Source organism: Oncorhynchus mykiss, chromosome 16, assembly GCF_013265735.2.
Source record: "Oncorhynchus mykiss isolate Arlee chromosome 16, USDA_OmykA_1.1, whole genome shotgun sequence".
NCBI classification, from domain to species: Eukaryota; Metazoa; Chordata; class Actinopteri; order Salmoniformes; family Salmonidae; genus Oncorhynchus; species Oncorhynchus mykiss.
This window is the reverse complement of record NC_048580.1, coordinates 76,607,482-76,634,981: the sequence shown is the minus strand read 5'-3', so window position 1 is coordinate 76,634,981 and position 27,500 is coordinate 76,607,482. Positions and strand designations below refer to the sequence as shown.

The following is a 27,500-nucleotide window of genomic DNA, read 5'->3' as shown; positions in this document are numbered from 1 at the left end:
TGTGGTATAAATGATGCTGATGTGGTATGTGGTATAAATGATGCTGATGTGGTCTGTGGTAAATGATGCTGATGTGGTCTGTGATATTAATGATGCTGATGTGGTCTGTGGTATAAATGATGCTGATGTGGTCTGTGGTATAAATGATGCTGATGTGGTCTGTGATATAAATGATGCTGATGTGGTCTGTGGTATAAATGATGCTGATGTGGTCTGTGGTATAAATGATGCTGATGTGGTCTGTGGTATAAATGATGCTGATGTGGTCTGTGATATAAATGATGCTGATGTGGTCTGTGGTATAATTGATGCTGATGTGTTGTGGTATAATTGATGTGGTCTGTGGTATAATTGATGCTGATGTGGTATAATTGATGCTGATGTGGTGTGGTATAATTGATGCTGATGTGTGTCTGTGGTATAATTGATGCTGATGTGGTGTGGTATAATTGATGCTGATGTGGTCTGTGGTATAATTGATGCTGATGTGGTCTGTGGTATACATGATGCTGATGTGGTCTGTGGTATAAATGATGCTGATGTGGTCTGTGATATAAATGATGCTGATGTGGTCTGTGGTATAAATGATGCTGATGTGGTCTGTGATATAAATGATGCTGATGTGGTCTGTGGTATAAATGATGCTGATGTGGTCTGTGGTATAAATTATGCTGATGTGGTCTGTGATATAAATGATGCTGATGTGGTCTGTGGTATAAATGATGCTGATGTGGTCTGTGATATAAATGATGCTGATGTGGTCTGTGGTATAAATGATGCTGATGTGGTCTGTGGTATAAATGATGCTGATGTGGTCTGTGGTATAACTGTCTTGACACACCAATGCACATCAGACCCTTTTCACTCTCTCTCCTCGCTCTCTTTTTTACCTTCTTTCAGAGGACTTCAAAACCCTACGACACTTGCTCTATCCCTCTCTCTCCCACCCCTTGCTCTATCCCTCTCTCCCACCCCTTGCTCTATCCCTCTCTCTTTTTCCCCCTTGCTCTATCCCTCTCTCTCCCACCCCTTGCTCTATCCCGCTCTCTCTCCCCCCTCGCTCTATCCCACTCTCTCTCCCCCCTCGCTCTACCCCTCTCTCTCCCCCCTCGCTCTACCCCTCTCACTCTCCCCCCTCGCTCTATCCGTCTATCTCTCCCCCTCACTCTATCCCTCTCTCTCTCCCCCCTTGCTCTATCCCTCTCTCTTGTTCCCCCCTCGCTCTATCCCTCTCTCTCGTTCCCCCCTCGCTCTATCCCTCTCTCTCGTTCCCCCCTCGCTCTATCCCTCTCTCTCTCCTCCCTCGCTCTATCCCTCTCTCTCGTTCCCCCCTCGCTCTATCCCTCTCTCTCTTTCCCCCCTCGCTCTATCCCTCTCTCTTTCCCCCTTCGCTCTATCCTTCTCTTTCCTCCCTCGCTCTATCCCTCTCTCTCGTTCCCCCCTCGCTCTATCCCTCTCTCTTTCCCCCTTCGCTCTATCCCTCTCTCTTTCCCCCTCGCTCTATCCCTCTCTCTTTCCCCCCTCGCTCTATCCCTCTCTCTTTCCCCCCTCGCTCTATCCCTCTCTTTTCCCCCCTCGCTCTATCCCTCTCTCTTTCCCCCCTCGCTCTATCCCTCTCTCTTTCCCCCCTCACTCTATCCCTCTCTCTTTTCCCCCTCGCTCTATCCCTCTCTCTTTCCCCCCTCGCTCTATCCCTCTCTTTTCCCCCCTCGCTCTATCCCTCTCTCTTTCCCCCCTCGCTCTATCCCTCTCTCTTTTCCCCCTCGCTCTATCCCTCTCTCTTTTCCCCCTCGCTCTATCCCTCTCTTTCCCCCCTCGCTCTATCCCTCTCTCTTTTCCTCCCTCGCTCTATCCCTCTCTCTCCCGCCCCTCGCTCTATCCCTCTCTCTCGCACCCCTCGCTCTATCCCTCTCTCTTTCCCCCCTCGCTCTATCCCTCTCTCTTTTCCCCCCTCGCTCTATCCCTCTCTTTCCCCCCTCGCTCTATCCCTCTCTCTTTTCCCCCCTCGCTCTATCCCTCTCTCTCCCGCCCCTCGCTCTATCCCTCTCTCTTTTCCCCCCTCGCTCTATCCCTCTCTTTCCCCCCTCGCTCTCTCCCTCTCTCTCTCCCGCCCCTCGCTCTATCCCTCTCTTTCCCCCCTCGCTCTATCCCTCTCTCTTTTCCCCCCTCGCTCTATCCCTCTCTCTCCCGCCCCTCGCTCTATCCCTCTCTCTCCCGCCCCTCGCTCTATCCCTCTCCCTCTTCCCCCTCGCTCTATCCTTCTCCCCCCCTCGCTCTATCCCGCTCCCTCTTCCCCCCTCGCTCTATCCCTCTCTCTCGTTCCTCCCTCGCTCTATCCCTCTCTCTGAGGGAAGGGAGTGAATGGGGTCTGGGGGGGGGGTTCAGGAGGGGTGGAGTCATGGGCGTCTTCCCTTCTATACCTGAATGGCGTTATACAGAGAAACATGGGACACATTATGACATGATGTGGAGGGGTTAACCACAGACCCACCTGCTGTCCCCTCTACTGCTCATTCTGATCACTTTCTGCTGCTTGTAGGGCAGGCTGGTTAACGCTGGGACCAGGGTCCCCTTGTCAGGCTGGTTAACGCTGGGACCAGGGTCCCCTTGTCAGGCTGGTTAACGCTGGGACCAGGGTCCCCTTGTCAGGCTGGTTAACGCTGGGACCAGGGACCCCTTGTCAGGCTGGTTAACGCTGGGACCAGGGTCCCCTTGGCAGGCTGGTTAACGCTGGGACCAGGGTCCCCTTGTCAGGCTGGTTAACGCTGGGACCATTGTCCCCTTGGCAGGCTGGTTAACGCTGGGACTAGGGTCCCCTTGTCAGGCTGGTTAACGCTGGGACCAGGGTCCCCTTGTCAGGCTGGTTAACGCTGGGACCAGGGTCCCCTTGTCAGGCTGGTTAACGCTGGGACCAGGGACCCCTTGTCAGGCTGGTTAACGCTGGGACCAGGGTCCCCTTGTCAGGCTGGTTAACGCTGGGACCAGGGACCCCTTGTCAGGCTGGTTAACGCTGGGACCAGGGTCCCCTTGGCAGGCTGGTTAACGCTGGGACCAGGGTCCCCTTGTCAGGCTGGTTAACGCTGGGACCAGGGTCCCCTTGGCAGGCTGGTTAACGCTGGGACTAGGGTCCCCTTGTCAGGCTGGTTAACGCTGGGACCAGGGTCCCCTTGTAGGGCAGGCTGGTTAACGCTGGGACCAGGGTCCCCTTGTAGGGCAGGCTGGTTAACGCTGGGACCAGGGTCCCCTTGTAGGGCAGGCTGGTTAACGCTGGGACCAGGGTCCCCTTGTAGGGCAGGCTGGTTAACGCTGGGACCAGGGTCCCCTTGTAGGGCAGGCTGGTTAACGCTGGGACCAGGGTCCCCTTGTAGGGCAGGCTGGTTAACGCTGGGACCAGGGTCCCCTTGTAGGGCTGGTTAACGCTGGGACCAGGGTCCTCTTGTCAGGCTGGTTAATGCTGGGACCAGGGTCCCCTTGTCAGGCTGGTTAATGCACATTCACACGGCTGTCAGGGAGGCCGGTCTACATTCACACGGCTGTCAGGGAGGCCGGTCTACATCTACATTCCCAATTTCCCTCGAAGGTTACATTTCTCTCGTCCTCTTTCTTTTGACCTCAATTCTTCTTTCTCTCTCGCTTTTCCTCTCTCTCTCAGCCTTAATCTTGTGAGTTGGGTCCTCTCTCTCTCTCTCTAGCATGTGACCCACCTATCTATAGTAATCAATCTTTGTTCCCCATCCCCCCTCTCTCTCTCTCTCTCTCTCTCTCTCTCTCTCTCTCTCTCTCTCTTTCTCTCTCTCTCTCTCTTTCTCTATCTCTCTCTCTCTCTCTCTCTCTCTCTCCATCCCTCTCTCCCCCCTTCTCTCTCTTTTTCTCCTTCCTTCCTTTTCTCCCCCCTATCCTTTCTCTCTTTCAGATGGTTCTGTCTGTCCTAGACCAGAGGGTGTCTATGCACTACAGTGAACCTAAACCACGGGCCAACGAGGACTGGCTCTGTAACAAGGTACAAGGGCCTCACCACGTGTATTGCGTGCATTCGTTTGTGTGTGTAGCTTGGTATTGACCATCTCTGTTGCTGTTCTACCAGTGTGGGGTTCAGAACTTCAAGAGGAGAGAGAAGTGCTTCAAGTGTGGTGTTCCCAAATCAGGTAAATAGTAGTTTAGCTAAATTACACACAGCTGGGGTTAGTTTAAAACAGGCCTGGGTTCAAATACTACTTGAAATAATTTAACATTCGGAAATGCACAGCAAATTGTCCAGTGTTACCTGGTGTAACAGTTCTAGTGTTGATTCAGGTGTTAAATTAACACTCATTGGTGTAAAACAACCACAGGGTTGGTGTTAATATCCAGTGTTGAACCAAAACCACGCCCATCATTTTCATATTTCCCAGCATGCTCTATTGCAGGTAGATTTGTTTATTTTATTGTTTCAATATCTATGTTTTTGCATGTGCATGAATTAATCTAATGCTACTGAAATAAAATACAAATAAATCTAAACAAATTAAATCTGTTACTTGAACATGTTGCACCCGTTACTGAAATGGTTGTTCCAGTTGAGGTCGTTTAGGCGTTGGCAACAGGTGGCCTGGGAGACTAAAGTTTTTCATAAAAAATAGTCATCGATTTTGGAGGAGGGAGTGGGTTTAGTGTCCCCGTGATCGTGTCTCAATGTCGTCAAGGTATGAAACACTCAGTATCTGGCGAGGCCACCAAGGTATGAAACAGTCAGTATCTGGTGAGGCCACCAAGGTATGAAACAGTCAGTATCTGGTGAGGCCACCAAGGTATTAAACAGTCAGTATCTGGCGTGGCCACCAAGGTATAAAACAGTCAGTATCTGGCGAGGCCACCAAGGTATGAAACAGTCAGTATCTGGCGTGGCCACCAAGGTATGATACAGTCAGTATCTGGCGAGGCCACCAAGGTATGAAACAGTCAGTATCTGGCGTGGCCACCAAGGTATGAAACAGTCAGTATCTGGTGAGGCCACCAAGGTATGAAACAGTCAGTATCTGGCGAGGCCACCAAGGTATGAAACACTCAGTATCTGGTGAGGCCACCAAGGTATGAAACACTCAGTATCTGGCGTGGCCACCAAGGTATGAAACAGTCAGTATCTGGCGAGGCCACCAAGGTATGAAACAGTCAGTATCTGGTGAGGCCACCAAGGTATGAAACAATCAGTATCTGGCGAGGCCACCAAGGTATGAAACACTCAGTATCTGGCGAGGCCACCAAGGTATGAAACAATCAGTATCTGGCGAGGCCACCAAGGTATGAAACACTCAGTATCTGGCGAGGCCACCAAGGTATGAAACACTCAGTATCTGGCGAGGCCACCAAGGTATGAAACACTCAGTATCTGGCGAGGCCACCAAGGTATGAAACAGTCAGTATCTGGCGTGGCAACCAGCTGCATTAAGAACCTCAGTGCATCTCCTGCTCATGTTCTTTTCAAATACAATCTCTTTTTGGCCTTAGTTGTGGTCCTGAAGAAAAGGTGGTATGTTTGATAGCTGTTTTAAAGTATTCCTGGTTTTAAAATAAGTTATAGTAGTGGTAGTGACTGGTTATAGTTATAGTAGTGGTAGTGACTGGTTATAGTAGTGGTAGTGACTGGTTATAGTTATAGTAATGGTAGTGTCTACAGTAGTAATGGTAGTGACTGGTTATAGTAGTGGTAGTGACTGCTTATAGTAGTGGTAGTGACTGGTTATAGTTATAGTAATGGTAGTGACTGGTTATAGTAGTGGTAGTGACTGGTTATAGTTATAGTAGTGGTAGTGTCTACAGTAGTAATGGTAGTGACTGGTTATAGTAGTGGTAGTGACTGGTTATAGTAGTGGTAGTGACTGGTTATAGTTATAGTAGTGGTAGTGACTGTTTATAGTAGTGGTAGTGGTAGTGACTGGTTATAGTTATAGTAGTGGTAGTGACTGGTTATAGTTATAGTAGTGGTAGTGACTGGTTATAGTTATAGTAGTGGTAGTGACTGGTTATAGTTATAGTAGTGGTAGTGTCTGGTTATAGTTATAGTAGTGGTAGTGACTGGTTGTAGTAGTGGTAGTGGTAGTGACTGGTTATAGTTATAGTAGTGGTAGTGACTGGTTATAGTTATAGTAGTGGTAGTGACTGGTTATAGTTATAGTAGTGGTAGTGACTGTTTATAGTAGTGGTAGTGGTAGTGACTGGTTATAGTTATAGTAGTGGTAGTGACTGGTTATAGTTATAGTAGTGGTAGTGACTGTTTATAGTAGTGGTAGTGACTGGTTATAGTAGTGGTAGTGACTGGTTATAGTTATAGTAGTGGTAGTGACTGTTTATAGTAGTGGTAGTGGTAGTGACTGGTTATAGTTATAGTAGTGGTAGTGTCTGGTTATAGTTATAGTAGTGGTAGTGACTGGTTATAGTTGTGGTAGTGACTGGTTATAGTTATAGTAGTGGTAGTGTCTGGTTATAGTTATAGTAGTGGTAGTGTCTGGTTATAGTTATAGTAGTGGTAGTGACTGGTTATAGTTATAGTAGTGGTAGTGACTGGTTATAGTTATAGTAGTGGTAGTGTCTGGTTATAGTTATAGTAGTGGTAGTGACTGGTTATAGTTGTGGTAGTGACTGGTTATAGTAGTGGTAGTGACTGGTTATAGTTATAGTAGTGGTAGTGACTGGTTATAGTAGTGGTAGTGACTGGTTATAGTAGTGGTAGTGACTGGTTATAGTTGTGGTAGTGACTGGTTATAGTTGTGGTAGTGACTGGTTATAGTAGTGGTAGTGACTGGTTATAGTAGTGGTAGTGACTGGTTATAGTTCTAGTAGTGGTAGTGACTGGTTATAGTTGTGGTAGTGACTGGTTATAGTTGTGGTAGTGACTGGTTATAGTTCTAGTAGTGGTAGTGACTGGTTGCTGTAATGGTTGAGACTGTTATAGTTGTGGTAGTGACTGGTTATAGTTGTGGTAGTGACTGGTTATAGTTGTGGTTGTGGTAGTGACTGGTTACTGTAATGGTTGAGACTGGTTATAGTTGTGGTAGTGACTGGTTATAGTTGTGGTAGTGACTGGTTATAGTAATGGTAGTGACTGGTTATAGTTGTGGTAGTGACTGGTTATAGTTGTGGTAGTGACTGGTTATAGTTGTGGTAGTGACTGGTTACTGTAATGGTTGAGACTGGTTATAGTTGTGGTAGTGACTGGTTATAGTAGTGGTAGTGACTGGTTATAGTTGTGGTAGTGACTGGTTATAGTTGTGGTAGTGACTGGTTATAGTTGTGGTAGTGACTGGTTACTGTAATGGTTGAGACTGGTTATAGTTGTGGTAGTGACTGGTTATAGTAGTGGTAGTGACTGGTTACTGTAATGGTTGAGACTGGTTATAGTTGTGGTAGTGACTGGTTATAGTTGTGGTAGTGACTGGTTATAGTTGTGGTAGTGACTGGTTATAGTTGTGGTAGTGACTGGTTACTGTAATGGTTGAGACTGGTTATAGTTGTGGTAGTGACTGGTTATAGTAGTGGTATATTTCTGCTGAAAAGGAGTTATATTTCTGCTGAAAAGGAGTTATATTTCTGCTGAAAAGTGTGGAACCATATAGACACTCGTGTTAAATGTAACACTGTCGGTCTTGATTTGATTGAGCGAAATGTAACCAATAAAATTGTTGTAAAATGGCAAACCCTGTCCCCCCCAAATGGGCTGCCTCCCGGCAGATATCTCACTCTGTGTCTTACCTCCAGAGGCAGAGCTGAAACTGCCCCAGCTGAGGGAGTTACCCCTGGGGGTGCATCAGATGGATGGTGCCCAGGGATTACTGCCCCTCCATGCCCTTTACCAGCCTGCTGCTGCCACCTCTACTGCCCTCACCAAGGCCGGGGCAACTAACACACAACAGCCTGAGGTGGCCAACGACAGTGAGTCCAACTCTCTCTATCTCACTCTCAATATATTTATTCAGTCAATTCATTATCGGCATGGGAAACATATGTTTACAAAGCAAGTGAAATACATTTAAAATGGGTTAAATTGAGATGTGTGTAGGCCAATGACACTACAATACCCCATAATGTCAAAGTGGAATAATTATCTGGGAGGCTCTCCAATGCCTCGCGAAGAAGGGTACCTATTGGTATATGGGTATAAATAAATAAAAAACAGACATTTGAATATTCTTTTGAGCATGGTGAAGTTATTAATTACACTTTGGATGCAAATCAAAAATCAAATCAAATCAAATTTATTTATATAGCCCTTCGTACATCAGCTGATATCTCAAAGTGCTGTACAGAAACCCAGCCTAAAACCCCAAACAGCAAGCAATGCAGGTGTAGAAGCACGGTGGCTAGGAAAAACTCCCTAGAAAAGGCCAAAACCTAGGAAGAAACCTAGAGAGGAACCAGGCTATCAGTGTGTATCAATACACTCAGTAACTACAAAGTTTACAATTGGCTCATTCATCCCCCTCCTCTCCCCTGTAACTATTCCCCAGGACGTTGCTGTGAAAGAGAATGTGTCCTCAGTCAACTTACTTGGTAAAATAACAGATAAATAAATACTATAAAGATGTAGGCGTCCTTCCTGGCCACATCTGCAGTCCTCATGCCTCCTTGCAGCTAAGCCTAAGGTACGTTCACGCAGATGAGCAGGGACCCTGGGCATCTTTCTTTTAGTGTTTTTCCAGAGTCAGTAGAAAGGCCTCTTTAGTGTCCTAAGTTTTCACAACTGTGACCTTAATTGCCTATCGTCTGTAAGCTGTTAGTGTCTTAACAACCGTTCCACAGGTGCATGTTCATCAATTAATTGTTTATGGTTCATAGAACAACCATAGAAAACAGTGTTTAAACCTTTTACAATGATTTGGATTTTTACAGAGTTTATATCATACATCAATCAACCAATACATCTATTAATACATCAATTCATCAATCTCTCCCACCTCCAGCTCTGATCCTGAGGTCCCCATACCTCTCTGGAGTCTATCCTGTCCACTCTGTCTTCCTTTGCTACTCTGTCTCCTTCTAATGTTCTCTCTCCTCTCTCCAGCTCTGATCCTGAGGAACCTGGGTCCCCATACCTCCCTGGAGTCCATCCTGTCCACTCTGTCTCCCTTCGCTACTCTGTCTCCTTCTAATGTTCTCTCTCCTCTCTCCAGCTCTGATCCTGAGGAACCTGGGTCCCCATACCTCCCTGGAGTCCATCCTGTCCACTCTGTCTCCCTTCGCTACTCTGTCCCCTTCGAATGTTCGACTGATCAAAGATAAGCAGACACAACTCAACCGGGGCTTCGCTTTCCTACAGCTGTCTACTATAGTGGTGAGGAGATACCAACAACTCTACTATAGTGGTGAGGAGATACCTACAGATGTCTACTATAGTGGTGAGGAGATACCAACAACTGTCTACTATAGTGGCGAGGAGATACCTACAGATGTCTACTATAGTGGTGAGGAGATACCAACAACTCTACTATAGTGGTGAGGAGATACCTACAGATGTCTACTATAGTGGTGAGGAGATACCAACAACTCTACTATAGTGGTGAGGAGATACCTACAGCTGTCTACTGTAGTGGTGAGGAGATACGGAAAGCAGTCTACTATAGTGGTGAGGAGATACCTACAGATGTCTACTATAGTGGTGAGGAGATACCAACAACTCTACTATAGTGGTGAGGAGATACCTACAGATGTCTACTATAGTGGTGAGGAGATACCAACAACTCTCTACTATAGTGGTGAGGAGATACCTACAGATGTCTACTATAGTGGTGAGGAGATACCAACAACTCTCTACTATAGTGGTGATGAGATACCTACAGATGTCTACTATAGTGGTGAGGAGGTACCGACAACTCTACTATAGTGGTGAGGAGATACCTACAGATGTCTACTATAGTGGTGAGGAGATACCTACGGCAGTCTACTGTAGTGGTGAGGAGATACATACAGCTGTCTACTATAGTGGTGAGGAGATACCTACAGCAGTCTACTGTAGTGGTGAGGAGATACCTACAGCTGTCTACTGTAGTGGTGAGGAGATACGGAAAGCAGTCTACTATAGTGGTGAGGAGATACCTACAGATGTCTACTATAGTGGTGAGGAGATACCAACAACTCTCTACTATAGTGGTGAGGAGATACCTACAGATGTCTACTATAGTGGTGAGGAGGTACCGACAACTCTACTATAGTGGTGAGGTGATACCTACAGATGTCTACTATAGTGGTGAGGAGATACCTACAGCAGTCTACTGTAGTGGGGAGGAGATACATACAGCTGTCTACTATAGTGGTGGGGAGATACCTACAGCAGTCTACTATAGTGGTGGGGAGATACCTACAGCAGTCTACTGTAGTGGTGGGGAGATACCTACAGCTGTCTACTGTAGTGGTGAGGATATATGGAAAACAGTCTACTATAGTGGTGAGGAGATACCTACAGCTGTCTACTATAGTGGTGAGGAGATACCTACAGCTGTAGTGGTGGGGAGATACCTACAGCAGTCTACTGTAGTGGTGAGGAGATACCTACAGCAGTCTACTGTAGTGGTGGGGAGATACCTACAGCAGTCTACTGTAGTGGTGAGGAGATACCTACAGCTGTCTACTGTAGTGGTGAGGAGATACGGAAAGCAGTCTACTATAGTGGCGAGGAGATACCTCCAGCTGTCTACTATAGTGTTGAGGAGATATCTACAGCTGTCTACTATAGTGGTGAGGAGATACCTACAGCTGTCTACTGTAGTGGTGAGGAGATACCTACAGCAGTCTACTGTAGTGGTGAGGAGATACCTAGAGCTGTCTACTGTAGTGGTGAGGAGATACGGAAACCAGTCTACTATAGTGGTGAGGAGATACCTACAGCTGTCTACTATAGTGGTGAGGAGATACCTACAGCTGTCTACTATAGTGGTGAGGAGATACCTACAGCTGTAGTGGTGGGGAGATACCTACAGCAGTCTACTGTAGTGGTGAGGAGATACCTACAGCTGTCTACTGTAGTGGTGGGGAGATACCTACAGCTGTCTACTGTAGTGGTGGGGAGATACCTACAGTTGTCTACTGTAGTGGTGAGGAGATACGGAAAGCAGTCTACTATAGTGGTGGGGAGATACCTACAGCTGTCTACTATAGTGGTGAGGAGATACCTACAGCTGTCTACTGTAGTGGTGAGGAGATACCTACAGCTGTCTACTGTAGTGGTGAGGAGATACGGAAAGCAGTCTACTATAGTGTTGAGGAGATACCTACAGCTGTCTACTATATTGGTGAGGAGATACCTACAGCTGTATTGGTGAGAAGATACCTACAGCTGCCTACTGTAGTGGTGGGGAGATACCTACAGCTGTCTACTATAGTGGTGAGGAGATACCTACAGCTGTCTACTGTAGTGGTGAGGAGATACCTACAGCTGTCTACTGTAGTGGTGAGGAGATACGGAAAGCAGTCTACTATAGTGTTGAGGAGATACCTACAGCTGTCTACTATATTGGTGAGGAGATACCTACAGCTGTATTGGTGAGAAGATACCTACAGCTGCCTACTGTAGTGGTGAGGAGATACCAACAACTCTCTACTATAGTGGTGAGGAGATACCTACAGATGTCTACTATAGTGGTGAGGAGGTACCGACAACTCTACTATAGTGGTGAGGTGATACCTACAGATGTCTACTATAGTGGTGAGGAGATACCTACAGCAGTCTACTGTAGTGGGGAGGAGATACATACAGCTGTCTACTATAGTGGTGGGGAGATACCTACAGCAGTCTACTATAGTGGTGGGGAGATACCTACAGCAGTCTACTGTAGTGGTGGGGAGATACCTACAGCTGTCTACTGTAGTGGTGAGGATATATGGAAAACAGTCTACTATAGTGGTGAGGAGATACCTACAGCTGTAGTGGTGGGGAGATACCTACAGCAGTCTACTGTAGTGGGGAGGAGATACATACAGCTGTCTACTATAGTGGTGGGGAGATACCTACAGCAGTCTACTATAGTGGTGGGGAGATACCTACAGCAGTCTACTGTAGTGGTGGGGAGATACCTACAGCTGTCTACTGTAGTGGTGAGGATATATGGAAAACAGTCTACTATAGTGGTGAGGAGATACCTACAGCTGTCTACTATAGTGGTGAGGAGATACCTACAGCTGTAGTGGTGGGGAGATACCTACAGCAGTCTACTGTAGTGGTGAGGAGATACCTACAGCAGTCTACTGTAGTGGTGGGGAGATACCTACAGCAGTCTACTGTAGTGGTGAGGAGATACCTACAGCTGTCTACTGTAGTGGTGAGGAGATACGGAAAGCAGTCTACTATAGTGGCGAGGAGATACCTCCAGCTGTCTACTATAGTGTTGAGGAGATATCTACAGCTGTCTACTATAGTGGTGAGGAGATACCTACAGCTGTCTACTGTAGTGGTGAGGAGATACCTACAGCAGTCTACTGTAGTGGTGAGGAGATACCTAGAGCTGTCTACTGTAGTGGTGAGGAGATACGGAAACCAGTCTACTATAGTGGTGAGGAGATACCTACAGCTGTCTACTATAGTGGTGAGGAGATACCTACAGCTGTCTACTATAGTGGTGAGGAGATACCTACAGCTGTAGTGGTGGGGAGATACCTACAGCAGTCTACTGTAGTGGTGACGAGATACCTACAGCTGTCTACTGTAGTGGTGGGGAGATACCTACAGCTGTCTACTGTAGTGGTGGGGAGATACCTACAGTTGTCTACTGTAGTGGTGAGGAGATACGGAAAGCAGTCTACTATAGTGGTGGGGAGATACCTACAGCTGTCTACTATAGTGGTGAGGAGATACCTACAGCTGTCTACTGTAGTGGTGAGGAGATACCTACAGCTGTCTACTGTAGTGGTGAGGAGATACGGAAAGCAGTCTACTATAGTGTTGAGGAGATACCTACAGCTGTCTACTATATTGGTGAGGAGATACCTACAGCTGTATTGGTGAGAAGATACCTACAGCTGCCTACTGTAGTGGTGGGGAGATACCTACAGCTGTCTACTATAGTGGTGAGGAGATACCTACAGCTGTCTACTGTAGTGGTGAGGAGATACCTACAGCTGTCTACTGTAGTGGTGAGGAGATACGGAAAGCAGTCTACTATAGTGTTGAGGAGATACCTACAGCTGTCTACTATATTGGTGAGGAGATACCTACAGCTGTATTGGTGAGAAGATACCTACAGCTGCCTACTGTAGTGGTGAGGAGATACCAACAACTCTCTACTATAGTGGTGAGGAGATACCTACAGATGTCTACTATAGTGGTGAGGAGGTACCGACAACTCTACTATAGTGGTGAGGTGATACCTACAGATGTCTACTATAGTGGTGAGGAGATACCTACAGCAGTCTACTGTAGTGGGGAGGAGATACATACAGCTGTCTACTATAGTGGTGGGGAGATACCTACAGCAGTCTACTATAGTGGTGGGGAGATACCTACAGCAGTCTACTGTAGTGGTGGGGAGATACCTACAGCTGTCTACTGTAGTGGTGAGGATATATGGAAAACAGTCTACTATAGTGGTGAGGAGATACCTACAGCTGTCTACTATAGTGGTGAGGAGATACCTACAGCTGTAGTGGTGGGGAGATACCTACAGCAGTCTACTGTAGTGGTGAGGAGATACCTACAGCAGTCTACTGTAGTGGTGGGGAGATACCTACAGCAGTCTACTGTAGTGGTGAGGAGATACCTACAGCTGTCTACTGTAGTGGTGAGGAGATACGGAAAGCAGTCTACTATAGTGGCGAGGAGATACCTCCAGCTGTCTACTATAGTGTTGAGGAGATATCTACAGCTGTCTACTATAGTGGTGAGGAGATACCTACAGCTGTCTACTGTAGTGGTGAGGAGATACCTAGAGCTGTCTACTGTAGTGGTGAGGAGATACGGAAACCAGTCTACTATAGTGGTGAGGAGATACCTACAGCTGTCTACTATAGTGGTGAGGAGATACCTACATCTGTCTACTATAGTGGTGAGGAGATACCTACAGCTGTAGTGGTGGGGAGATACCTACAGCAGTCTACTGTAGTGGTGAGGAGATACCTACAGCTGTCTACTGTAGTGGTGGGGAGATACCTACAGCTGTCTACTGTAGTGGTGGGGAGATACCTACAGTTGTCTACTGTAGTGGTGAGGAGATACGGAAAGCAGTCTACTATAGTGGTGGGGAGATACCTACAGCTGTCTACTATAGTGGTGAGGAGATACCTACAGCTGTCTACTGTAGTGGTGAGGAGATACCTACAGCTGTCTACTGTAGTGGTGAGGAGATACGGAAAGCAGTCTACTATAGTGTTGAGGAGATACCTACAGCTGTCTACTATATTGGTGAGGAGATACCTACAGCTGTATTGGTGAGAAGATACCTACAGCTGCCTACTGTAGTGGTGGGGAGATACCTACAGCTGTCTACTATAGTGGTGAGGAGATACCTACAGCTGTAGTGGTGAAGAGATACAGAAAGCAGTCTACTGTTGTGGTGAGGAGATACCTACAGGTGTCTACTGTAGTGGTGAGGAGATACCTACAGCTGTAGTGGTGAGGAGATACGGAAAGCAGTCTACTATAGTGGTGGGGAGATACCTACAGCTGTCTACTGTTGTGGTGAGGAGATACCTACAGCAGTCTACTATAGTGGTGAGGAGATACCTAGAGCTGTCTACTGTAGTGGTGGGGAGATACCTACAGCTGTCTACTGTAGTGGGGAGGAGATATCTACAGCTGTCTACTGTAGTGGTGAGAAGATACGGAAACCAGTCTACTATAGTGGTGAGGAGATACCTACAGCTGTCTACTATAGTGGTGAGGAGATACCTACAGCTGTAGTGGTGGGGAGATACCTACAGCAGTCTACTGTAGTGGTGGGGAGATACCTACAGCTGTAGTGGTGAGGAGATACGGAAAGCAGTCTACTATAGTGGTGAGGAGATACCTACAGATGTCTACTATAGTGGTGAGGAGATACGGAAACCAGTCTACTATAGTGGTGAGGAGATACCTACAGCTGTCTACTATAGTGGTGAGGAGATACCTACAGCTGTAGTGGTGGGGAGATACCTACAGCAGTCTACTGTAGTGGTGAGGAGATACGGAAAGCAGTCTACTATAGTGGTGGGGAGATACCTACAGCTGTCTACTGTAGTGGCGAGGAGATACCTACAGCTGTCTACTGTAGTGGTGAGGAGATACGGAAAGCAGTCTACTATAGTGGTGAGGAGATACCTACAGCTGTCTACTATAGTGGTGAGGAGATACCTACAGCTGTAGTGGTGGGGAGATACCTACAGCAGTCTACTGTAGTGGTGAGGAGATACCTACAGCTGTCTACTGTAGTGGTGGGGAGATACCTACAGCTGTCTACTGTAGTGGTGAGGAGATACCTACAGCTGTCTACTATAGTGGTGAGGAGATACCTACAGCTGTAGTGGTGGGGAGATACCTACAGCAGTCTACTGTAGTGGTGAGGAGATACCTACAGCTGTCTACTGTAGTGGTGGGGAGATACCTACAGCTGTCTACTGTAGTGGTGAGGACATACCTACAGCTGTCTACTGTAGTGGTGAGGAGATACGGAAAGCAGTCTACTATAGTGGTGTGGAGATACCTACAGCTGTCTACTATAGTGGTGAGGAGATACCTACAGCTGTCTACTGTAGTGGTGAGGAGATACCTACAGCTGTCTACTGTAGTGGTGAGGAGATACGGAAAGCAGTCTACTATAGTGTTGAGGAGATACCTACAGCTGTCTACTATAGTGGTGAGGAGATACCTACAGCTGTAGTGGTGGGGAGATACCTACAGCAGTCTACTGTAGTGGGGAAAGAGATATCAACAGCTGTCTACTGTAGTGATGAGGAGATACCTACAGCTGTCAACTGTAGTGGTGAGGAGATACGGAAAGCAATCTACTATAGTGGTGGGGAGATACCTACAGCTGTCTACTATAGTGGTGAGGAGATACCTACAGCTGTCTACTGTAGTGGTGAGGAGATACCTACAGCTGTCTACTGTAGTGGTGAGGAGATACGGAAAGCAGTCTACTATAGTGTTGAGGAGATACCTACAGCTGTCTACTATATTGGTGAGGAGATACCTACAGCTGTATTGGTGAGAAGATACCCTACAGCTGCCTACTGTAGTGGTGGGGAGATACCTACAGCTGTCTACTATAGTGGTGAGGAGATACCTACAGCTGTAGTGGTGAAGAGATACAGAAAGCAGTCTACTGTTGTGGTGAGGAGATACCTACAGGTGTCTACTGTAGTGGTGAGGAGATACCTACAGCTGTAGTGGTGAGGAGATACGGAAAGCAGTCTACTATAGTGGTGGGGAGATACCTACAGCTGTCTACTGTTGTGGTGAGGAGATACCTACAGCAGTCTACTATAGTGGTGAGGAGATACCTAGAGCTGTCTACTGTAGTGGTGGGGATATACCTACAGCTGTCTACTGTAGTGGGGAGGAGATATCTACAGCTGTCTACTGTAGTGGTGAGAAGATACGGAAACCAGTCTACTATAGTGGTGAGGAGATACCTACAGCTGTCTACTATAGTGGTGAGGAGATACCTACAGCTGTAGTGGTGGGGAGATACCTACAGCAGTCTACTGTAGTGGTGGGGAGATACCTACAGCTGTAGTGGTGAGGAGATACGGAAAGCAGTCTACTATAGTGGTGAGGAGATACCTACAGATGTCTACTATAGTGGTGAGGAGATACGGAAACCAGTCTACTATAGTGGTGAGGAGATACCTACAGCTGTCTACTATAGTGGTGAGGAGATACCTACAGCTGTAGTGGTGGGGAGATACCTACAGCAGTCTACTGTAGTGGTGAGGAGATACGGAAAGCAGTCTACTATAGTGGTGGGGAGATACCTACAGCTGTCTACTGTAGTGGCGAGGAGATACCTACAGCTGTCTACTGTAGTGGTGAGGAGATACGGAAAGCAGTCTACTATAGTGGTGAGGAGATACCTACAGCTGTCTACTATAGTGGTGAGGAGATACCTACAGCTGTAGTGGTGGGGAGATACCTACAGCAGTCTACTGTAGTGGTGAGGAGATACCTACAGCTGTCTACTGTAGTGGTGGGGAGATACCTACAGCTGTCTACTGTAGTGGTGAGGAGATACCTACAGCTGTCTACTATAGTGGTGAGGAGATACCTACAGCTGTAGTGGTGGGGAGATACCTACAGCAGTCTACTGTAGTGGTGAGGAGATACCTACAGCTGTCTACTGTAGTGGTGGGGAGATACCTACAGCTGTCTACTGTAGTGGTGAGGACATACCTACAGCTGTCTACTGTAGTGGTGAGGAGATACGGAAAGCAGTCTACTATAGTGGTGAGGAGATACCTACAGCTGTCTACTATAGTGGTGAGGAGATACCTACAGCTGTCTACTGTAGTGGTGAGGAGATACCTACAGCTGTCTACTGTAGTGGTGAGGAGATACGGAAAGCAGTCTACTATAGTGTTGAGGAGATACCTACAGCTGTCTACTATAGTGGTGAGGAGATACCTACAGCTGTAGTGGTGGGGAGATACCTACAGCAGTCTACTGTAGTGGGGAAAGAGATATCAACAGCTGTCTACTGTAGTGATGAGGAGATACCTACAGCTGTCAACTGTAGTGGTGAGGAGATACGGAAAGCAATCTACTATAGTGGTGGGGAGATACCTACAGCTGTCTACTATAGTGGTGGGGAGATACCTACAGCTGTATTGGTGAGAAGATACCTACAGCCGTCTACTGTAGTGGTGGGGAGATACCTACAGCTGTCTACTATAGTGGTGAGGAGATACCTACAGCTGTCTACTATAGTGGTGAGGAGATACATATTGCTGTCTACTATAGTGGTGAGGAGATACCTACAGCTGTCTACTGTAGTGGTGAGGAGATACCTACAGCTGTCTACTGTAGTGGTGAGGAGATACGGAAAGCAGTCTACTATAGTGTTGAGGAGATACCTACAGCTGTCTACTATATTGGTGAGGAGATACCTACAGCTGTATTGGTGAGAAGATACCTACAGCTGCCTACTGTAGTGGTGGGGAGATACCTACAGCTGTCTACTATAGTGGTGAGGAGATACCTACAGCTGTAGTGGTGAAGAGATACAGAAAGCAGTCTACTGTTGTGGTGAGGAGATACCTACAGGTGTCTACTGTAGTGGTGAGGAGATACCTACAGCTGTAGTGGTGAGGAGATACGGAAAGCAGTCTACTATAGTGGTGGGGAGATACCTACAGCTGTCTACTGTTGTGGTGAGGAGATACCTACAGCAGTCTACTATAGTGGTGAGGAGATACCTAGAGCTGTCTACTGTAGTGGTGGGGAGATACCTACAGCTGTCTACTGTAGTGGTGAGAAGATACGGAAACCAGTCTACTATAGTGGTGAGGAGATACCTACAGCTGTCTACTATAGTGGTGAGGAGATACCTACAGCTGTAGTGGTGGGGAGATACCTACAGCAGTCTACTGTAGTGGTGGGGAGATACCTACAGCTGTCTACTGTAGTGGTGAGGAGATACGGAAAGCAGTCTACTATAGTGGTGGGGAGATACCTACAGCTGTCTACTGTAGTGGCGAGGAGATACCTACAGCTGTCTACTGTAGTGGTGAGGAGATACGGAAAGCAGTCTACTATAGTGGTGAGGAGATACCTACAGCTGTCTACTATAGTGGTGAGGAGATACCTACAGCTGTAGTGGTGGGGAGATACCTACAGCAGTCTACTGTAGTGGTGAGGAGATACCTACAGCTGTCTACTGTAGTGGTGGGGAGATACCTACAGCTGTCTACTGTAGTGGTGAGGAGATACCTACAGCTGTCTACTGTAGTGGTGAGGAGATACGGAAAGCAGTCTACTATAGTGGTGGGGAGATACCTACAGCTGTCTACTATAGTGGTGAGGAGATACCTACAGCTGTCTACTGTAGTGGTGAGGAGATACCTACAGCTGTCTACTGTAGTGGTGAGGAGATACGGAAAGCAGTCTACTATAGTGTTGAGGAGATACCTACAGCTGTCTACTATAGTGGTGAGGAGATACCTACAGCTGTAGTGGTGGGGAGATACCTACAGCAGTCTACTGTAGTGGGGAAAGAGATATCAACAGCTGTCTACTGTAGTGATGAGGAGATACCTACAGCAATCTACTATAGTGGTGGGGAGATACCTACAGCTGTCTACTATAGTGGTGGGGAGATACCTACAGCTGTATTGGTGAGAAGATACCTACAGCCGTCTACTGTAGTGGTGGGGAGATACCTACAGCTGTCTACTATAGTGGTGAGGAGATACCTACAGCTGTCTACTATAGTGGTGAGGAGATACATACAGCTGTCTACTATAGTGGTGAGGAGATACATACAGCTGTCTACTATAGTGGTGAGGAGATACCTACAGCTGTAATGGTGGGGAGATACATACAGCTGTCTACTATAGTGATGAGTAGATACCTACAGCTGTAATGGTGGGGAGATACCTACAGCTGTCTATTGTAGTTGTTTTAGATACCTACAGCTGTAATGGTGGGGAGATACATACAGCTGTCTACTGTAGTGGTTTTGAGATACCTGAGGAGATACCTACAGCTGTAATGGTGGGGAGATACGGAAAGCAGTCTACTATAGTGGTGGGGAGATACCTACAGCTGTCTACTGTTGTGGTGAGGAGATACCTACAGGTGTCTACTGTAGTGGTGAGGAGATACCTACAGCTGTAGTGGTGAGGAGATACGGAAAGCAGTCTACTATAGTGGTGGGGAGATACCTACAGCTGTCTACTGTTGTGGTGAGGAGATACCTACAGCAGTCTACTATAGTGGTGAGGAGATACCTAGAGCTGTCTACTGTAGTGGTGGGGAGATACCTACAGCTGTCTACTGTAGTGGTGAGAAGATACGGAAACCAGTCTACTATAGTGGTGAGGAGATACCTACAGCTGTCTACTATAGTGGTGAGGAGATACCTACAGCTGTAGTGGTGGGGAGATACCTACAGCAGTCTACTGTAGTGGTGGGGAGATACCTACAGCTGTCTACTGTAGTGGTGAGGAGATACGGAAAGCAGTCTACTATAGTGGTGGGGAGATACCTACAGCTGTCTACTGTAGTGGCGAGGAGATACCTACAGCTGTCTACTGTAGTGGTGAGGAGATACGGAAAGCAGTCTACTATAGTGGTGAGGAGATACCTACAGCTGTCTACTATAGTGGTGAGGAGATACCTACAGCTGTAGTGGTGGGGAGATACCTACAGCAGTCTACTGTAGTGGTGAGGAGATACCTACAGCTGTCTACTGTAGTGGTGGGGAGATACCTACAGCTGTCTACTGTAGTGGTGAGGAGATACCTACAGCTGTCTACTGTAGTGGTGAGGAGATACGGAAAGCAGTCTACTATAGTGGTGGGGAGATACCTACAGCTGTCTACTATAGTGGTGAGGAGATACCTACAGCTGTCTACTGTAGTGGTGAGGAGATACCTACAGCTGTCTACTGTAGTGGTGAGGAGATACGGAAAGCAGTCTACTATAGTGTTGAGGAGATACCTACAGCTGTCTACTATAGTGGTGAGGAGATACCTACAGCTGTAGTGGTGGGGAGATACCTACAGCAGTCTACTGTAGTGGGGAAAGAGATATCAACAGCTGTCTACTGTAGTGATGAGGAGATACCTACAGCTGTCTACTGTAGTGGTGAGGAGATACGGAAAGCAATCTACTATAGTGGTGGGGAGATACCTACAGCTGTCTACTATAGTGGTGGGGAGATACCTACAGCTGTATTGGTGAGAAGATACCTACAGCCGTCTACTGTAGTGGTGGGGAGATACCTACAGCTGTCTACTATAGTGGTGAGGAGATACCTACAGCTGTCTACTATAGTGGTGAGGAGATACATACAGCTGTCTACTATAGTGGTGAGGAGATACATACAGCTGTCTACTATAGTGGTGAGGAGATACCTACAGCTGTAATGGTGGGGAGATACATACAGCTGTCTACTATAGTGATGAGTAGATACCTACAGCTGTAATGGTGGGGAGATACCTACAGCTGTCTATTGTAGTTGTTTTAGATACCTACAGCTGTAATGGTGGGGAGATACATACAGCTGTCTACTGTAGTGGTTTTGAGATACCTGAGGAGATACCTACAGCTGTAATGGTGGGGAGATACCTACAGCTGTAATGGTGGGGAGATACCTACAGCTGTATTGGTGGGGAGATACATACAGCTGTCTACTATAGTGATGAGGAGATACCTACAGCTGTCTACTGTAGTGGTGAGGAAGTACCGACAACTCTACTATAGTGGTGAGGAGATACCTACAGCTGTAATGGTGGGGAGATACCTACAGCTGTCTATTGTAGTTGTTTTAGATACCTACAGCTGTAATGGTGGGGAGATAAATACAGCTGTCTACTGTAGTGGTTTTGAGATACCTACAGCTGTCTACTGTAGTGGTGAGGAAGTACCGACAACTCTACTATAGTGGTGAGGAGATACCTACAGCTGTAATGGTGGGGAGATAAATACAGCTCTCTACTGTAGTGGTTTTGAGATACCTACAGCTGTATTGGTGGGTAGATACATACAGCGGTCTACTATAGTGATGAGGAGATACCTACAGCTGTCTACTGTAGTGGTGGGGAGATACCTACAGCTGTAGTGGTGGGGAGATACATACAGCTGTCTACTGTTGTGGTGGGGAGATACCTACAGCTGTATTGGTGGGGAGATACATACAGCTGTCTACTGTAGTGGTGGGGAGATACCTACAGCTGTATTGGTGGGGAGATACCGACAGCTGTCTACTGTTGTGGTGAGGAGATACCTACAGCTGTCTACTATAGTGGTGAGGAGATACCTACAGCTGTCTACTGTTGTGGTGGGGAGATACCTACAGCTGTATTGGTGGGGAGATACATACAGCTGTCTACTGTAGTGGTGGGGAGATACCTACAGCTGTATTGGTGGGGAGATACCGACAGCTGTCTACTGTAGTAATTGTTTGACACTGTGTTTGTTTGTCTGCGTTCGTCCGTGTGTTGCAGGAAGCATCTCAGCTGCTCCAGATCCTGCAGGCCTTACAGCCAACTCTCTCTATAAACGGGAAGGCCATCTCTGTTGAGTTCGCCAAAGGATCCAAACGGTACACACAGAAACACAGAGAGACAGAAACACAGAGACACACAGAGAGACACACAGAGAGACACACAGAGAGACACAGAGAGAGACACACAGAGAGAGACACAGAGATACACACAGAGAGACACACAGAGAGACAGAGAGACACAGAGACGCACAGAGAGAGACACAGAGAGAGACAGAGAGACACACAGAGAGACAGAGAGACACAGAGAGAGACACAGAGAGACAGAGAGAGAGACACAGAGACGCACAGAGACACACAGAGAGACACACAGAGAGACACAGAGGGACACAGAGAGAGACACACAGAGAGACACACAGAGACACAGACACACCACTGCCATTGTGAACTAAGACATATTTAGGGCCTGTTTCCCCAGACACAGTTGAAGCCTCAGTTCTCCATTGAATTTGTAGTCCAGGACTATGTTTAATCGTTAGTCTGTGTCGGGGAAACCAGCCTATATTCTTATAGTTTTTTAGGAAGGAATATGTTTTGTGCTTATGTTTCTCCCTCCCTCTCTCTCTCCCTTCCTCCCTCCCTCCCTTCCTCCCTCCCTCTCTCTCCCTTCCTCTCTCCCTTCCTCCCTCCCTCCCTCTCTAATCTCCCCATCCCTCCTCCCTCTCTCCTCCCTCCTCCCTCCCTCTCTCCCCCTTCCTCCCTCCCTCTCTCTCCCCCTTCCTCCCTCCCTCCCTCCCTCTCTCTCCCTTCCTCCCTCCCTCCCTCTCTCTCCCCCTTCCTCCCTCCCTCCCTCTCTCTCCCTTCCTCCCTCCCTCCCTCTCTAATCCATGTCCCCATCCCTCCTCCCTCTCTCCTCCCTCCTCCCTCTCTCCTCCTCCCTCCCTCCCTCTCTAATCCATCTCCCCATCCCTCCTCCCTCTCTCCTCCCTCCTCCCTCTCTCCTCCTCCCTCCCTCCCTCTCTCTCCCTCCCTCCCTCCTCCCTCCCTCCCTCTCTCTCCCTCCCTCCCTCCCTCCCTTCAGGGATGTGTTTCTGACTGATGGTAGTAGAGTGAGTGCTGCTACAGCTGCCAGTACAGCCATCGCTGCTGCCCAGTGGTCTGTTACCCAGGTAACCATTCTAATAACATATAATATATAACCAGTACAGCCATCGCTGCTGCCCAGTGGTCTGTTACCCAGGTAACCATTCTAATAATATATAACCAGTACAGCCATCGCTGCTGCCCAGTGGTCTGTTACCCAGGTAACCATTCTAATAATATATAATATATAACCAGTACAGCCATCGCTGCTGCCCAGTGGTCTGTTACCCAGGTAACCATTCTAATAATATATAATATATAACCAGTACAGCCATCGCTGCTGCCCAGTGGTCTGTTACCCAGGTAACCATTCTAATAATATATAATATATAACCAGTACAGCCATCGCTGCTGCCCAGTGGTCTGTTACCCAGGTAACCATTCTAATAATATATAATATATAACCAGTACAGCCATCGCTGCTGCCCAGTGGTCTGTTACCCAGGTAACCATTCTAATAATATATAACCAGTACAGCCATCGCTGCTGCCCAGTGGTCTGTTACCCAGGTAACCATTCTAATAATATATAATATATAACCAGTACAGCCATCGCTGCTGCCCAGTGGTCTGTTACCCAGGTAACCATTCTAATAATATATAATATATAACCAGTACAGCCATCGCTGCTGCCCAGTGGTCTGTTACCCAGGTAACCATTCTAATAATATATAACCAGTACAGCCATCGCTGCTGCCCAGTGGTCTGTTACCCAGGTAACCATTCTAATAATATATAATATATAACCAGTACAGCCATCGCTGCTGCCCAGTGGTCTGTTACCCAGGTAACCATTCTAATAATATATAACCAGTACAGCCATCGCTGCTGCCCAGTGGTCTGTTACCCAGGTAACCATTCTAATAATATATAACCAGTACAGCCATCGCTGCTGCCCAGTGGTCTGTTACCCAGGTAACCATTCTAATAATATATAATATATAACCAGTACAGCCATCGCTGCTGCCCAGTGGTCTGTTACCCAGGTAACCATTCTAATAATATATAATATATAACCAGTACAGCCATCGCTGCTGCACAGTGGTCTGTTACCCAGGTAACCATTCTAATAATATATAACCAGTACAGCCATCGCTGCTGCCCAGTGGTCTGTTACCCAGGTAACCATTCTAATAATATATAATATATAACCAGTACAGCCATCGCTGCTGCCCAGTGGTCTGTTACCCAGGTAACCATTCTAATAATATATAATATATAACCAGTACAGCCATCGCTGCTGCCCAGTGGTCTGTTACCCAGGTAACCATTCTAATAATATATAATATATAACCAGTACAGCCATCGCTGCTGCCCAGTGGTCTGTTACCCAGGTAACCATTCTAATAATATATAATATATAACCAGTACAGCCATCGCTGCTGCCCAGTGGTCTGTTACCCAGGTAACCATTCTAATAATATATAATATATAACCAGTACAGCCATCGCTGCTGCCCAGTGGTCTGTTACCCAGGTAACCATTCTAATAATATATAACCAGTACAGCCATCGCTGCTGCCCAGTGGTCTGTTACCCAGGTAACCATTCTAATAATATATAATATATAACCAGTACAGCCATCGCTGCTGCCCAGTGGTCTGTTACCCAGGTAACCATTCTAATAATATATAACCAGTACAGCCATCGCTGCTGCCCAGTGGTCTGTTACCCAGGTAACCATTCTAATAATATATAATATATAACCAGTACAGCCATCGCTGCTGCCCAGTGGTCTGTTACCCAGGTAACCATTCTAATAATATATAACCAGTACAGCCATCGCTGCTGCCCAGTGGTCTGTTACCCAGGTAACCATTCTAATAATATATAACCAGTACAGCCATCGCTGCTGCCCAGTGGTCTGTTACCCAGGTAACCATTCTAATAATATATAATATATAACCAGTACAGCCATCGCTGCTGCCCAGTGGTCTGTTACCCAGGTAACCATTCTAATAATATATAATATATAACCAGTACAGCCATCGCTGCTGCCCAGTGGTCTGTTACCCAGGTAACCATTCTAATAATATATAACCAGTACAGCCATCGCTGCTGCCCAGTGGTCTGTTACCCAGGTAACCATTCTAATAATATATAATATATAACCAGTACAGCCATCGCTGCTGCCCAGTGGTCTGTTACCCAGGTAACCATTCTAATAATATATAACCAGTACAGCCATCGCTGCTGCCCAGTGGTCTGTTACCCAGGTAACCATTCTAATAATATATAACCAGTACAGCCATCGCTGCTGCCCAGTGGTCTGTTACCCAGGTAACCATTCTAATAATATATAATATATAACCAGTACAGCCATCGCTGCTGCCCAGTGGTCTGTTACCCAGGTAACCATTCTAATAATATATAATATATAACCAGTACAGCCATCGCTGCTGCCCAGTGGTCTGTTACCCAGGTAACCATTCTAATAATATATAATATATAACCAGTACAGCCATCGCTGCTGCCCAGTGGTCTGTTACCCAGGTAACCATTCTAATAATATATAATATATAACCAGTACAGCCATCGCTGCTGCCCAGTGGTCTGTTACCCAGGTAACCATTCTAATAACATATAATATATAAACAGTACAGCCATCGCTGCTGCCCAGTGGTCTGTTACCCAGGTAACCATTCTAATAATATATAATATATAACCAGTACAGCCATCGCTGCTGCCCAGTGGTCTGTTACCCAGGTAACCATTCTAATAATATATAATATATAACCAGTACAGCCATCGCTGCTGCCCAGTGGTCTGTTACCCAGGTAACCATTCTAATAATATATAATATATAACCAGTACAGCCATCGCTGCTGCCCAGTGGTCTGTTACCCAGGTAACCATTCTAATAATATATAACCAGTACAGCCATCGCTGCTGCCCAGTGGTCTGTTACCCAGGTAACCATTCTAATAATATATAACCAGTACAGCCATCGCTGCTGCCCAGTGGTCTGTTACCCAGGTAACCATTCTAATAATATATAATATATAACCAGTACAGCCATCGCTGCTGCCCAGTGGTCTGTTACCCAGGTAACCATTCTAATAATATATAATATATAACCAGTACAGCCATCGCTGCTGCCCAGTGGTCTGTTACCCAGGTAACCATTCTAATAATATATAATATATAACCAGTACAGCCATCTCTGCTGCCCAGTGGTCTGTTACCCAGTTAACCATTCTAATAATATATAACCAGTACAGCCATCGCTGCTGCCCAGTGGTCTGTTACCCAGGTAACCATTCTAATAATATATAATATATAACCAGTACAGCCATCGCTGCTGCCCAGTGGTCTGTTACCCAGGTAACCATTCTAATAATATATAACCAGTACAGCCATCGCTGCTGCCCAGTGGTCTGTTACCCAGGTAACCATTCTAATAATATATAATATATAACCAGTACAGCCATCGCTGCTGCCCAGTGGTCTGTTACCCAGGTAACCATTCTAATAATATATAATATATAACCAGTACAGCCATCGCTGCTGCCCAGTGGTCTGTTACCCAGTTAACCATTCTAATAATATATAACCAGTACAGCCATCGCTGCTGCCCAGTGGTCTGTTACCCAGGTAACCATTCTAATAATATATAATATATAACCAGTACAGCCATCGCTGCTGCCCAGTGGTCTGTTACCCAGGTAACCATTCTAATAATATATAATATATAACCAGTACAGCCATCGCTGCTGCCCAGTGGTCTGTTACCCAGTTAACCATTCTAATAATATATAACCAGTACAGCCATCTCTGCTGTACAGTGGTCTGTTACCCAGGTAACCATTCTAATAATATATAACCAGTACAGCCATCGCTGCTGCCCAGTGGTCTGTTACCCAGGTAACCATTCTAATAATATATAATATATAACCAGTACAGCCATCGCTGCTGCCCAGTGGTCTGTTACCCAGGTAACCATTCTAATAATATATAATATATAACCAGTACAGCCATCGCTGCTGCCCAGTGGCCTGTTACCCAGGTAACCATTCTAATAATATATAACCAGTACAGCCATCGCTGCTGCCCAGTGGTCTGTTACCCAGGTAACCATTCTAATAATATATAACCAGTACAGCCATCGCTGCTGCCCAGTGGTCTGTTACCCAGGTAACCATTCTAATAATATATAATATATAACCAGTACAGCCATCGCTGCAGCCCAGTGGTCTGTTACCCAGGTAACCATTCTAATAATATATAATATATAACCAGTACAGCCATCGCTGCTGCCCAGT

At 46.7% G+C, this 27,500-nt stretch overlaps 1 protein-coding gene across 5 annotated transcripts in view; it reads left to right on the top strand.

Moving 5' to 3' along the window:
* The window catches only part of LOC110492709 (RNA-binding protein 10), an 80,838-nt gene that overhangs the window by 7,113 nt on the left and 46,225 nt on the right, over positions 1–27,500 (top strand). For all 5 annotated transcript variants that reach the window (XR_005036632.1, XM_036947825.1, XM_036947826.1 and 2 more), the window contains 6 exons: positions 3,914–4,000; positions 4,085–4,145; positions 7,732–7,905; positions 9,144–9,304; positions 22,099–22,196; positions 23,179–23,266. Coding sequence is in view for 4 of the 5 variants with exons in the window: in XM_036947825.1 (XP_036803720.1) it covers positions 3,914–4,000; positions 4,085–4,145; positions 7,732–7,905; positions 9,144–9,304; positions 22,099–22,196; positions 23,179–23,266 (669 nt within the window). In the remaining variant the exon portion in view is untranslated. The remainder of the gene's footprint in view (positions 1–3,913; positions 4,001–4,084; positions 4,146–7,731; positions 7,906–9,143; positions 9,305–22,098; positions 22,197–23,178; positions 23,267–27,500) is intronic.